General features: G+C 36.8%; 1 protein-coding gene across 1 annotated transcript in view; it reads right to left on the bottom strand.

The window, feature by feature from the left end:
• MACROD2 (mono-ADP ribosylhydrolase 2) overlaps window positions 1-13,202 on the bottom strand; it is an 892,593-nt gene that overhangs the window by 607,463 nt on the left and 271,928 nt on the right. Inside the window, exon 6 of the mRNA XM_009634665.2 lies at window positions 9,559-9,675. Coding sequence (XP_009632960.2) covers window positions 9,559-9,675 — 117 coding nt within the window. The remainder of the gene's footprint in view (window positions 1-9,558; window positions 9,676-13,202) is intronic.

The following is a 13,202-nucleotide window of genomic DNA, read 5'->3' as shown; positions in this document are numbered from 1 at the left end:
ACTAACCTACAAACCAGCATGTGGGCAGAAACAGTTTACGCTGAAAGTACTGTATCTGGCATTAATACACTTTCTTCCTAAACCTGATCCTAGTCACTTGAAGTACCGCTGGGTCTGTTTTGTTACAGTTTGGTTTTTTGTTAATATTCAAAGACACCCAGAAAGGTGTAAAGCCCAGATCGGAGTGACTGCTGTGCCCTGTAGATGATGTATTTCAAAGTTCCTCTCTACTCCCAACAGTGAAACTTCAGTCCAAATCCAGCAAGCTAAGAGCTGCATCCACTAAAATCTAACATTTCTTCTCTGAGTATTCTGAAAATGGCCAAAAATCAATGACACCCAGAACCTATTTTTTCTTATCAGCTAATTAACCTAAAAGATACTGCCATCTCTCCAGATGAGAGTAAGTGGTAGAATATTTGCAAGTCATGCAATGGTGTAAATAATCTGCAATATTGACTATCGTGCACAGAGAAATCATAAACACGTGTATAGATAAATAGATGCATAGCTACTGATACATAGTAATGTAAATGTATCCCCTCCATCCCTTGATTTTTCTTTTTTTTTTTTTTGTAAAAAGGTACAAGATCACTGATGATAACTCAAGAATCTTCATAAACTTCATCAAAAACTCACAAATACCAAAAAAGGAAGGAAAGAATCTGAGAAGTCTAAGAAGAGATGAAAAAATAAAACCTCATGCATCCTCTTCAACTTGTACAAAATATTTCAAAAAAAAAAAAAAAACAAAAACAAAAACATAATCTGAGTGTGAAGACAATGTTAAGAAAAGGGAGATGCTATCAGAAATCTAAAAAAATGGGGAACTAATTTCTCATAAATTTCTTGTGCTTCACAAGAACAAAAAAAATCCATGTGATTTTGGTCCCCTCACTCGAAAAAAAAACCATCCTGGATGATGGTATCTTTTCACCAGTAGTGAAACAGCATCTTCAGCATCTAAAATAATACTGATTTTTTTTTTTTTTTTTTACGACCTGCTTAATCAGAATTTAGATTCTTTCCTACAGCAATTAAAACATTATTTACGCCCTGCAGTCTCACACCTGATGTCTTCTTCCTGAAGAGAAATGTTTCGAATGTTTGACCTCAGTTTTCACCAAAAAAAACATGTTTTGGTCTGTGCACTTAGTTTATGTGAAACAGCCTCAAGATTCCTCCGCTCGGTGAAACAAAGGTCTTTTAAAAACCATTTTACATAACCTTCCCATCCTATCCACTTTAGACTGGTCTAAAGGAATTAGATTACAGGTGAAGAACTCCTCTTGAAACAGCCTCTCTTTTCATCTGTAAGTTTCTTTCAAAATAGATTCAGAAAAAGTAAAAATAAAATTAGCAGCTTTAAACCTCAAGTAAACAGTGAGGTTTGTGGGTGAATGGAAGGTAACTCAAAAAAAGCACAGCACCTTTCCTGTCCATATTATTCTTTTTGCTTTATTTCAAAAAAGTAGAATGAAAATAGCTATGTCCTTATTTATTACCTATGATCTGATTATTTCCATTTGCAAATAATTTGTCATATTTTTGGCTGAGCAATATGCAGATTCAGCACAAAAAGGAATCCTATACTTTGCTTGCAAGGAAGAAAATTAGGCTGTACTGTTTTTAAAACATTCCAGCTACAATAATATAATTATTATTAATCTGCAGAAATGATATGAAGTTAATGACCTCTAAGAGGCTACAGTTTTAAACCTTTTTCCTACCCTAGAGAGATGGAGGATCAGCAGTTAGTGTTCCAATTCAAGCCCCAAGCCTGTGCCAACATATTTTATAAGCTAAATCCAGGTTTGGGAGACAGGCTGCATATTTTTCAGAGACTAAACCAGCATAAATCACAAAGTGCCAACACACTACGAGGTTAATGTTGTGTTTTACTACAGTAAGCAATTTCTATTACCATTTAAAATGAGACAAGCAAAATTCAGGCAGACAAAATCTCATGCATCAAAGATTAATTTTTCAAGTACTGAGCATAGGCTTTGGCTACTGAGGGAACGTATTAGAGTGGGAGCAGCAGTAACCGCTGCAGTTAAAGGAGCATAAACATCTCCATTATAACCCATTATAACCCCTTCTCCTTGTCAGCTGATTGTAGCAATCAGAACTTTGTTTATTTTTCTGCTACACGTTAGACTTTTTATTTTTTATTATTATTATTTGAGTAAAAAGGACCAACTATATCCAAGTATGGAGGAAATAAAATATATTAGCCTTAAGGGGCACAAGGCCCTGCTCCAGTGCCAACATGCCTGAGGAATGACTATACACCACCCGTGTGGAAAGGCATATTGCAGTCCAAATTATTTTTCACCAAATTAGGAGACATTTTAAATAGCGCCTCACATAAATTAAGATTTAGGAAAGTGTTTACACCTTGTAACTTACTTACTCTCTGTTTCATCAAGGGGGTATCCAGAGAGTGAACGCTGGCACATTGGATGCTGACACCAGGGAACTGTGGTACCAACCAGCATGGGCTCCCATCACTGCCACACTACACTGCAAACTTAGTTCTGTAACTGCTTTCAGTAACACCGAGAATTAGAAGTTTACAGAAACCGTAGATGTCAGGAATTACAGAAATAAGGCCAGGGAGGGAAATTCATAGCATCAAGTTTCTACTCCCTGCCATTACACTGTATTAACACATGTTACAAGCCAATGGTGGACCCAGTTACTGAGTAAATGGTTCAGTCCTCCTCTCAATTTTGTCTGTGCCAACTCCGGTCCTGGAGTTCAGTGCTCAATGACGAGATTGTAACAAGTGATGCCCAGAAGATTTAGATTTAGCAGTGAGGATCAATACTAAAATATTTCCTTTAGCCACAATGCATACATTTGTTAACTGAACAATTTGATGTGAAGTGAGGGTTTCCAGCAGTACATGCTGTAAGTTAACCACAGCACGACACTCCACAGATCACTGACAAACGTGCACTCTGGTCCATTCACAAATTAAATTCTAAAGAACCTACCTACTAAGAAATGTATATGAGCTGGGTCAAATCCAAGGACAAAGACCATATACCTCATGATGGAAGATTCTTGCTGATTCACAACCACACATTTCAGCTGGTAGCTACAGCATTTGTCCCTTTTCTACCCAAACTGATGACAGCCCCTGAGCAGACTTGGAAAAGAAGATGTTTGAGCTTGTTTAGTTGAAGTTGATAAATGCATTCCTCATCATTCCCCATGAGTCCTAACTCCTCCCTTTGTGTGTGTGTGTTTGGGGGGGGAGGGCGGAGGGGAAGGCGTGTACAGAAGGAAAAGAAACACCATAAAGCTTTATAGTCTACCATAAAAACCTCTCTAAAATCTAAGCAGGTTTGGGAACTAAAGGAATAATCATTAATATTTCCAACACATTTACAGCATATGCAATGTACGCTATTGTTAATGGTGAAGATAGCGGGTCATTAAGGAACTAATTAGACTAAATTAAAACACAAGACATCACTGCACTTATTTTCAAAATGGTCATATGTTGCTGGGATAGAGTTAACTTTCTTCACAGTAGCCACTATGGGGCTATGTTTTGGATTTCTTCTGAAAACAGTGTTGATAACCCAGAGATGTTTTTGTTGCTGCTGAGCAGAGCTTACAAAGAGTCAAGGCCTTTTCTGCTCCTCATCCCACCCCACCAGTGAGGAGGGTGAGGGTGCACAAGAATCTGGGAGGGGAAACAGCCAGGACAGCTGACCCCAACTGACCAAAGGGATATTCCACACTGTATGATGTCATGCTCAGCATATAAAGCTGGGGGAAGTAGGAGGAAGGGGGGGACATTCTGAGCGATGGCATTTTTCTTCCCAAGTCACCGTTACGCGTGATGGAGCCCTGCTTTCCTGGAGATGGCTGAACCCCCGCCTGCCCATGGGAAGTGGTAAATTAATTCCTTGTTTTGCTTTGCTTGTGCACACAGCTTTTGCTTTACCTATTAAACTGTCTTTATCTCAGTTTAATCTGAAATCTCATCTCTTTAATCTCAAAACCCATGAGTTTTCTCACACTTCTACTCTTCCGATTCTCTCCCTCATCCCACCAGGGGAGAGTGAGCGAGTGGCTGCGTGGGGCTTAGTTGCTGTCTGGGAGTTAAACCCTGACATCATAAAATACATAAATTGAGCTTATAAAAACCCCTTTGAAACCTAGACACAACTCAGAAGAAAAACACACAAATATGTAGTAAGTGGTTTCGTTAACCATAAAATAATCCTTTCCCAAAGAACTCTAAACAACAAAAATATCACTCAAGAACAAAGGGTCTTGGACCTTTGATTAATATTAACTTGCTTTGCTTCATTTTTATTTTTAAATATTTAAGCAATGATAAAAATGTAAGAAATGCAAAAAAGGGATAGCAAACAGCTGCTGCAGCTCAGCACTGTTTCAGGAAATACCTATCTAGAGCTTTTTCCAGCTGTATCTTTTTTTTCCAGTAGGTGTCACGCAGTTTGGGCACAATGCTGACAATAATATCATGATACTCAGCAAAGACAAAGAGTATAAAGACATCCCTCCTGGAAAAGTATCCTAACATTTATGAAGCTTCTATTATATTAATGGTTGTGTCACCCTACGCTTATCAGCAGCCTTTTTCATCTGAAACTTCCTCAAACTTCAGTCTAGTTATGCATCTGGTGGCACACCTGGTTTCACTTAAATATTTAAAAGCAAACGTGGGAGAAGATCAAGGACCTTCACCAGCTGGGAGTTAGTAGCCAAGTTAGTCTCCTCTAAGCAATCCTCTCTCGTCCACATATTGCTCACTTTCAATGCTTTCCTTTTCATTTCCCAGACTTACCTCTTCCCAGAACAAACAAGGAGGTAGCAAACTGAACAACCACGCAAAGATAATGTTCTTCTGGACATCAGAACCATGCAGAAGAAAGTAGCTCTCTGACTCTCGCGTATCAGAAATTTAGAATAATACGAAACAAAATTTATGTATTACTATATAAAGAAAGGTTTTAAAAGTAAGTAAACTAACAAAGTTCTATGTGGAATCCTGGAAATTCAGATAATACACTTGAATATTATGCCCTGTTTTTCCAATTGATCAGTACTGGAGGAGAGTTTTGGAGTTCCATTTCTGCATAATCGACCTTTTAATTACAGTTCTGTAAACTATCTCCAAGCAAATATGGAAAGATTTAAAATCACTACCCTTACAGCCTTACTTTAAAATAATAGCCTCCAAATATTCACCTTTTAAATACAGAAAATTATGTCTATATAATAGAAGCACACTTTTTAATCTCTCTTTTTTAATCTCCACTTTTTAATCTGATTAAACAAATTTAAAGGCTGGTTCCTCCTACTGTGTTTAATACAAAGCACATTCACATTATTACTCCAGATTGATCTACAGAGTGACTTTGGACCAGACAGCTACGCTATATATGGTATTTCCTAAAGGACTTTTCTTGAAGTACTAAAAATATCAAGCAAGCAGAAAGAATCATTCTAAATATTATAGCTTCATTAACAACGTAAGATATTGCATCAGAAACTGCCTGGCATTTCCAGCCAGGTACCTCCACAGAAAGTCCACCTTTCAGATTTAATTTACCAATGGTTGGCTCCGTCCCGTAAGAGGCTGTAAGATTTTATTTTCCTAGGTTTAGGGGTTTTATTATCAAACATTTTTCAGAAAAAGAAAGAAATTATTACTTGACATATTAACAATAGAAAAAAGTTAGTTTGGGGTCCTTTCCTGCCAAGGTCAGGGTACCAATTACCTTTGTTGGATGCTGTCACCATGTCTTCAGTTGGTTTTAAGCCCGTTAAATACCTTGCAGAATGGGACTGTATTTTTTAATGTGTTCTGACAGGGTCTTTTTTTATGGTGGACCTCAGCAAGCAGATAACAAGCCACGAGGCTGTTCTGGACCCTTGGTTCCAGCCATAAACACAATTTACATTCAGACCATTTTCTGCCAGTAGAGCCAACTGAGACTATTAATCAAACAAGAAAGAAAACAAGCACTTGTAGAGCTTTAAACAGACACTGTTCATCTGTTATTTAAAGCATGACGGTATCACAGTAGTGCTCAATGTTTGAAGACCAGTTGTACAATATTTAGAATGAACTTTTCTTTAAAAGGAACAACAGTATGAAGTAGAGAAGTTAAGTAATTGATGATCAGTCCGGGAAAGCATTAAAGGAAAATATCTCAGAGCAAAAAGCACTGTCTTTTTCAGCCCACCAAAGCACTATGAAAATGTGGGTTCCAGCATAGGTGTTTGCTGAAAAACAACAATAGATGACATCAACCGAATTATATATTCAGCAAATAACTCGGTTGGCATTTCAGGGGGCTTTGTGTAGGCTTTTGCAACACAGAAAGCAGATGGTGATTACACTGACTTCTGTAAAACTGTACTGAACATTACATTAACTGGTAATTAGAAAATGCAATTTGATTTCAATTCTATTTTCATACAAACTATTTTTTGGCCTTCAAAAAAATATATCTTGAAAAGTTCATAAAGCAACATCTCAAGGCTATAGACATGTTAATCTCAGTCTGTTCACACTATGAGGACAAAAAGATGAGGTAAAAAATGAACTGTTTTATGTATTCTCTCCCTGAGCATTTACTGATACTTGTGTATTTCATAAACTGATCTCTGACTCAGATGCAACAAGAACAAATCAGGGAAAGCTAGCTTATACACTAAATCTTTGCATTTTTCAGTCAGATATTATTTTTCAATTTTTCCTTTCTGAAGAAATTATTTATCAGACCTGTTCTTATTTAACCTAAGTAAATACAGCAAAGTATTCAATAAAAATATGATAGATCATAAAGGAGATTGCCAGGGTGTTTTTTTATTTACCAGCTACCAGCTTCCTAACAAAGCATACCTTCTCTTCAAATGCCAAATTTAATTCCAACTTCCTCCAAGTTGTCTATAAAACAAAGCAATATGCTGCATGATCTTTGAATACCAAATCTTCTTTAACATGGAGTCCTCAGCTTAAGCCCAAGTCTTCCATCATACACTACACATGCAGGCTGCTTTGTCCCAGAGCAGCTTCGCTGATTACAGCAAACTGCTTCCAAGCAAGCAAATAATTTCAGGATCAAGAACTAGCAAAGGGAAAATCCCAGAGGTAGGAAATATGATTGTAACATTTTACAATTCTGTTAAATAACAAAAAAATAACAATTCATCATGCTAGGAAACATATTTCACGTTTACTATCATTACTCATCCAACTACACTCACGTGAAGAGCAGAGACAACAAAATAATTGTTGCACTACTCAAACTGTTAATGGATTATTGTAGTTGGTCTCCTATATGCAAACAGATAAATGGAAAGCAAACTCATTGTGAAAGCTGGCAGTTTTCCATTCACCTATAACCTTCAACAAATTGCTGACACACAAAATTGCATCGCGGTGCATCTGGATGGGGAAGTCCAGACCTCCCGTCATGTTGCTGCTCTCATCACAAAAATCAGATGTAAAATAGTTTCCACAGTTAAATTGTCATACTATTATGACAAAGTGGCACAGACTGACAAAAGATATCCAGTGGCTCTATAGCTCTTTAAAATATGAAAACAGAGTCTTGATTGTTTGATCGTTTTCAGATGAGTGGTCTAAAAGGTACAATAATTTAATGAGCCTACAATCAAAAGCTTCTAAAGGGAAAAGTAAAATAAAACAACAGTTGGTGAACACAAATATGTTTTGAGGAAAAAAATCTAAGAAATAAAGGGTATCTAATTCTCAGCCTCCGCATGGAGACTGTACATTTCTCTCCTGTCAGTTAATGTAGCCTTTCCCCCACTCATGTTGATGCATGATCAAATACAAGCAGACATGTCTTTGATGCAATTTCAATTTCTAAGAATATTGATTAAGCAGAATATTGACTTTTCTCTTTGTCTGGTTACAGGTTCTATTTCCAACTGCAAGTGATAATGGGGTTTATCATTGTTTTGTTTATTATTCCTACATAAAGAACAACCCAAAACGATTTCCTGCAGTCTTCAAACAGGATCCCGTTCTACAAACCTAACTTAAGCAAGACCCATTAAACTGCTATAAAATTTAAAGGGAGGCCGCGCCTCAGACATAAACCTTCCTCTTTCTAATACAGTTCAGTGCTCATTGCTTTGATACTTTGTATTTAATTTCACTCATTAAAATACATGGGAGGAATTATGCACCTATGGGTGAGCAGATTTTTTGTCCAAGATACTTTTTTCTAAAGAGGAAAAATTAAACATCAAAAATCCCCAGTAAAGTAAATTACAACGTGTTATCAAACAATCTTATCAGTTTTATAGGAATCTGGTGAAGATTTTGACCATATGCATACCTAACATAGCTACCACACTGAATCTTCCTCAACAATTTCCCTGACCTCTAGCCAAATGAACTTTTTATAAATAATCATTAACATGTGGTAAAACTATGTATAAAATATAGTAAAGTTTTCCCATATATAGCAATTATCACTGTGAAGGAAATAATTGGTAGCTCTCATCATCACCATAGAAGGTGCCAACAAATGACTGAGAACACAATTTACTTCTTTACCAAAGGCATTAAGGGCCACAGGAACCTAAAAAGATACCTGCTACTGCAGCACGCATTTGATTTTACATTAAAAAAAAAAAAAAGTCGAACAAATTAAGAGAGCAGATCTGAATACATTTGAATGAGCCATGTTCCTTGTGCAAACTGCATATAAAAAGAGATAGCTTGAATTCTAGTCATATGCTGTTTGTAATGCTTTACTGGTGTTTGTACCATCATATCTTCATGTACTATTCTGTAAGATCCTAACTTGCAGAGGTTTCCTACTTTTTATTCTTACATAATAGACCAGGTGACTGACGTGCCATCAACTTGTTAGTTTTTTCCAAGACAAGCTCAGCATCTATGCAACAAGTTCAAATAGCCGTCTTCCTGTTTTAAATAGGATGGGAATTTTGACAATTCCACTTTAAACATGCAAAAACATTCCAGCACTGAGCCGCACTCTGCTGAAAGCTAAAGTGTGACAGATGCCTTCACAGTAATTGCCAATCAGCCTCTACGTAGCAGCTGAAAACACAATACATCACTTTGATCTCCTCGGCTCTCAAAGTGTTCACAATCAAGGAATCTTCATGAAGAATATGAAATATGCAACATTTCCAAAAATTGTCTCCATGGAACTTAAATATGATAATGCATATTTTGTTCATACTTCATAAAGCATTTTCAATTCTTTATTATGCATATGAAATAATATGGTTCAGCTTGCAAAAAATAAACATGAAAGTTGCTTTATATTTTAGAGACATGTAGGTTTTCATCGGATAACATAGGTGAAATAATCGTTTAGAAAAGCCTGAATTGCTTTGAGGGGAAGACATTATTACAGAACATGCTTAATTAAGTCCCATTGCTAATTTTGTAAAATGAATACCTTGTTGAATTAGACTACAGGGAAATAAAGCATGCATGCCTGCTCCACGCGCTTAAAACAAAAAGAAAACGCTGAGAAAGGGTTGGCTTACATTTTGCAGGTAGGTCATATCCACACGTGATTTTTGCTTGTCCAGTCTCACAGCCACTCAGGTTGCGACACTCAGCAACTAAGCAGGGCCCAGCAGCTCTGTGTATACAGCCATCCACTACAAAAGCAAACCCAGAAACTTTCATTTATTAAAAGCCAGTCTTTATGTTACCTTCACACAAATATACCACCACAAACATTTACTGCTTGTTTTTCCACTCACAGCGCAGACCTACTGATCTATAGGCAGCTATCCAAATATATACGAACGGCTTTATCTGCCAGAATTAGTCAATGTGGTTATAAAAAAAAATACTTAGTCAAATTCTGCTAACTGAAAACAAAAGACCTAGAAACAGTAAAGCAGAATTAAAATTTCAATATTAGAAAAGGGACTTATTCAAGGCTCTAAGAAATTCTCACTAGAAATTATGAAAACAAATTTGATCCCCAGCTAAATGCCAAACTCTCTTTTACTACATACCTCTGATACTTCTACAATTATGCAGATGATTTAATGTCACCATCCTGTTAATGCCTTACACAAACATTCCAATAATGCTTATGGATTTGAAATATTAAAAATACCTTGTTTTGACCTTTTTTCATTGTTACATTTTTTTAATTTTGCATTATTCATGCAATACTTTGGAGTTAATTAAATAATAATTACTAAAGTTTGCAATTGCAGCTAAGTATGCAAGAAAATTAGTAGAGTGCATAGATCTTATTACCCTCAGGAGACAGCAAAAGAATAGTAGCAGCAGCAAAGAATAAAAAAAGGCTGCTGGCACAGCTCTTCTGCCCTCTCAACATGCAATCAAAGAAATAATTTATTGTAATTATGGCAAAAAGTTTAAGAAAAAGGAAACAAAAAATAGGGAAATACTGTGTGCATGAACATATTAGCTACAACAAGGTTGTAAGTCAGCAGCAATGACGGGACTATGGGAAATAATCATCATATAAACTACAATATCGATTCAAAAAAGGTAAAATAAGCTCAAGTATAAAAGCTAAACAAATACTTATGGAGACAAGAAGGGAAGATTCTGTATGCATATCATTCAATATTTATTTCAGATTTTATTTCAGATTAAACCAGTTCTAAGTTACAGCAGTACCCAACAGCTTGTTTGAAGCAATTAAACCAGAAAAGGTTTGAAAAGCCAACGGTAAATGAGTTTTCAAGAGATGCACATAATCCGTTCATAGCATAACCTGTGTAGCATTCTACAGGCTAGCATAGCAAGATTTGGGCAGTACAAGGCTTGGGCAATCAGCACAGCTGCTGACCATTCACTGCCCACCTGGACGCAGGGAGAGACCAGGTAACTCCCTCACCCCGAGATGGTTTTTGAAGCTGGAATGGAAACGACCACTGGCCTTTCTGCAGTAAGGGCATAGCTGGTTTTGCAAGGTGTTAAGTATTTCCCTGAAGCCATGTATCCCCAAGTGGAGGGGCAGAGAACATCTTTATCTGAATGTACCTAGCCTTCTACTAGGTGTTAAAAACTCGATAGCCTTGTTTGAGGTGTTCTATACCAGAGTTAATATTCAGATGACATCGTAAAATTGGATAAGCAGTTCCTTGTAATACTCCACACTTATCCTGAGTTCTAAAATGTCATTTTGAAATACTTTCTGTCTAATAAAGAATTACAAAATCATGTGATGTTGCACCTTCAATGAAATTTTCTAAAATTTCCATATTAAAAAGAATGTGGATGCCAAGCCATGAGTTGTAAGCTCGTTGTGCACTGTCTATGCCAAGACGCCAAATCTTCTTGCTCTACCTTAGCTGAACTTTTGGTTTTAACTTACCCAAAATCTCTGCTCAACAGGCTCCAAGATGCTAATTCAAGAATAATATTTTGTAACCTCAAGGGGAAAAAAGAATGCTTGAAATCTATCCTGTGCTCATAATATCCAATTTAATTATTTTAACTTAATTACTAAATGCTTTTCCCAACCAAGAAGGACAAGTAAACCAGCATGCATTGAAACCTCAACTATATTTTTATAAGCACCACCACCACAATCTTTACCAACATTAATATTTCCTGAGACATTAACATAAAACCAGCACTGATGCTTAGGACTAGCACTTTCTGCACAATTCTTTACAGAGGAAGAAGTCTTTCACCTCAGGAGTACTGGACAAGGGCTCAAGTCCATGCAGTGGACTAATCATTTCCATCCTCAAGCTCCTTCTTGTCCGTAACAAGTAGGCTGCCTCCCTCGAGCAGTGTCTGTACAATGATTCATTCAGCTACCCTCTCAACCAGCTCATCTGGATAAATCAACCTCTTTTCCCCCAAACTCCATTCATTTTAACCCAAGTCCAGTGCAGAACACAGCCAAACAACAGAACCCGTAAAAAGGAACCACTGCCTCTGGTGGGAAAGTAGAAGCACAGATTTATCACTACTTCTCAACTTGCAATGTTAACATACCACGTGCCAGATCAGCTCTGACGGCCAACTCATAGGTGGTCCCAGCTCCCCATCTATAAACCGTCTCATGATGGAAGAAGCACACTCTCAATGCACATACAGCTATGATACAGATGCTCTATCACTAGTTTCCTGGAGCTGGTTCCACACAGGTCCATGTCCAATCTTTATAATCGAAGCAGTCTCCAGAAAGATGAAAACATAATGGAAAAAAAATCAAATTCTTAACGGAGAAAAATCAATTCCATCATAACCAATTTTGACATATGACAAGGAAAATGGAAGACATCTGTCAAAATCAAACAAGTAGATGTGCGTACTTCCCTTAAAAAGGTAGCATAACTGAAGATGATTGAATACTCCAGACAGGCATAGATGGAAACACAGACATTAGCATTTGGTATATAGTTCAGTGACTGATGACACAGAAGAATGAAGGGAGGTGGGGGTGGGGAGCATGTGGGGTATGGAACAGCCACCAACAAAAAAACCCAAACAAACAAAAAAAACCCCTCACAAAACCCAAACACCAAACCACACACAATTTTCTGAGTAACCTCTTTTTTCTATCATACTTTTTTAAATGCTTGAGCAGAGACAACCTGTTTCCATTTAATACCATAACTCAATAAATCATGCTAGAAATATTCTGTTTCCAATAATGTATAGAATCTATAACACAACTTTGATAATTCTTAAAGCAAAAACCCGAGCTGTGAAATATCATGCCAAATATGAGCACTCTGCATAACATAAAGAGAAAAATTGGCAAAGGTAGAGTAGATTAGCAAATCTAAATGTGATAGTTCAGCCTCTGCTAAAACATGTCTTAGCTGTATTAATTCAAAAAAACCCATGGAATGGGCATGCACAAAACATTTACGTGAGATATTATGTTTTCTGGAAATGTGCACTGACTAGTAATGTAAGTGTACAGAGAAGTAAGCATTGTTAACATGGAAACTTTATGGAAATTACAGATCACGGCAACAACCTCAGGAGGGAAAAATGATGGCCAAAGATACATTGTTACTGTGCAGTAAGGAGGAAGAGATTTACATGGTAATAATGTCATGCTGCCAAATTACTTTTATAGGAAAGTGAAGAATCTTTGATATATTGGTTTCAGATACTTCATCTGTCTCATCAGTTTGATATATTGATGTTCATCTGCATTTTTCAAAGCAGA

This window comes from Egretta garzetta, unplaced genomic scaffold (genome assembly GCF_000687185.1).
Source record: "Egretta garzetta isolate BGI_Z169 unplaced genomic scaffold, ASM68718v1 scaffold252, whole genome shotgun sequence".
NCBI lineage: Eukaryota > Metazoa > Chordata > Aves > Pelecaniformes > Ardeidae > Egretta > Egretta garzetta.
Note: the sequence above shows the minus strand (reverse complement) of the source record. Positions and strands in the feature narration are given on the sequence as shown.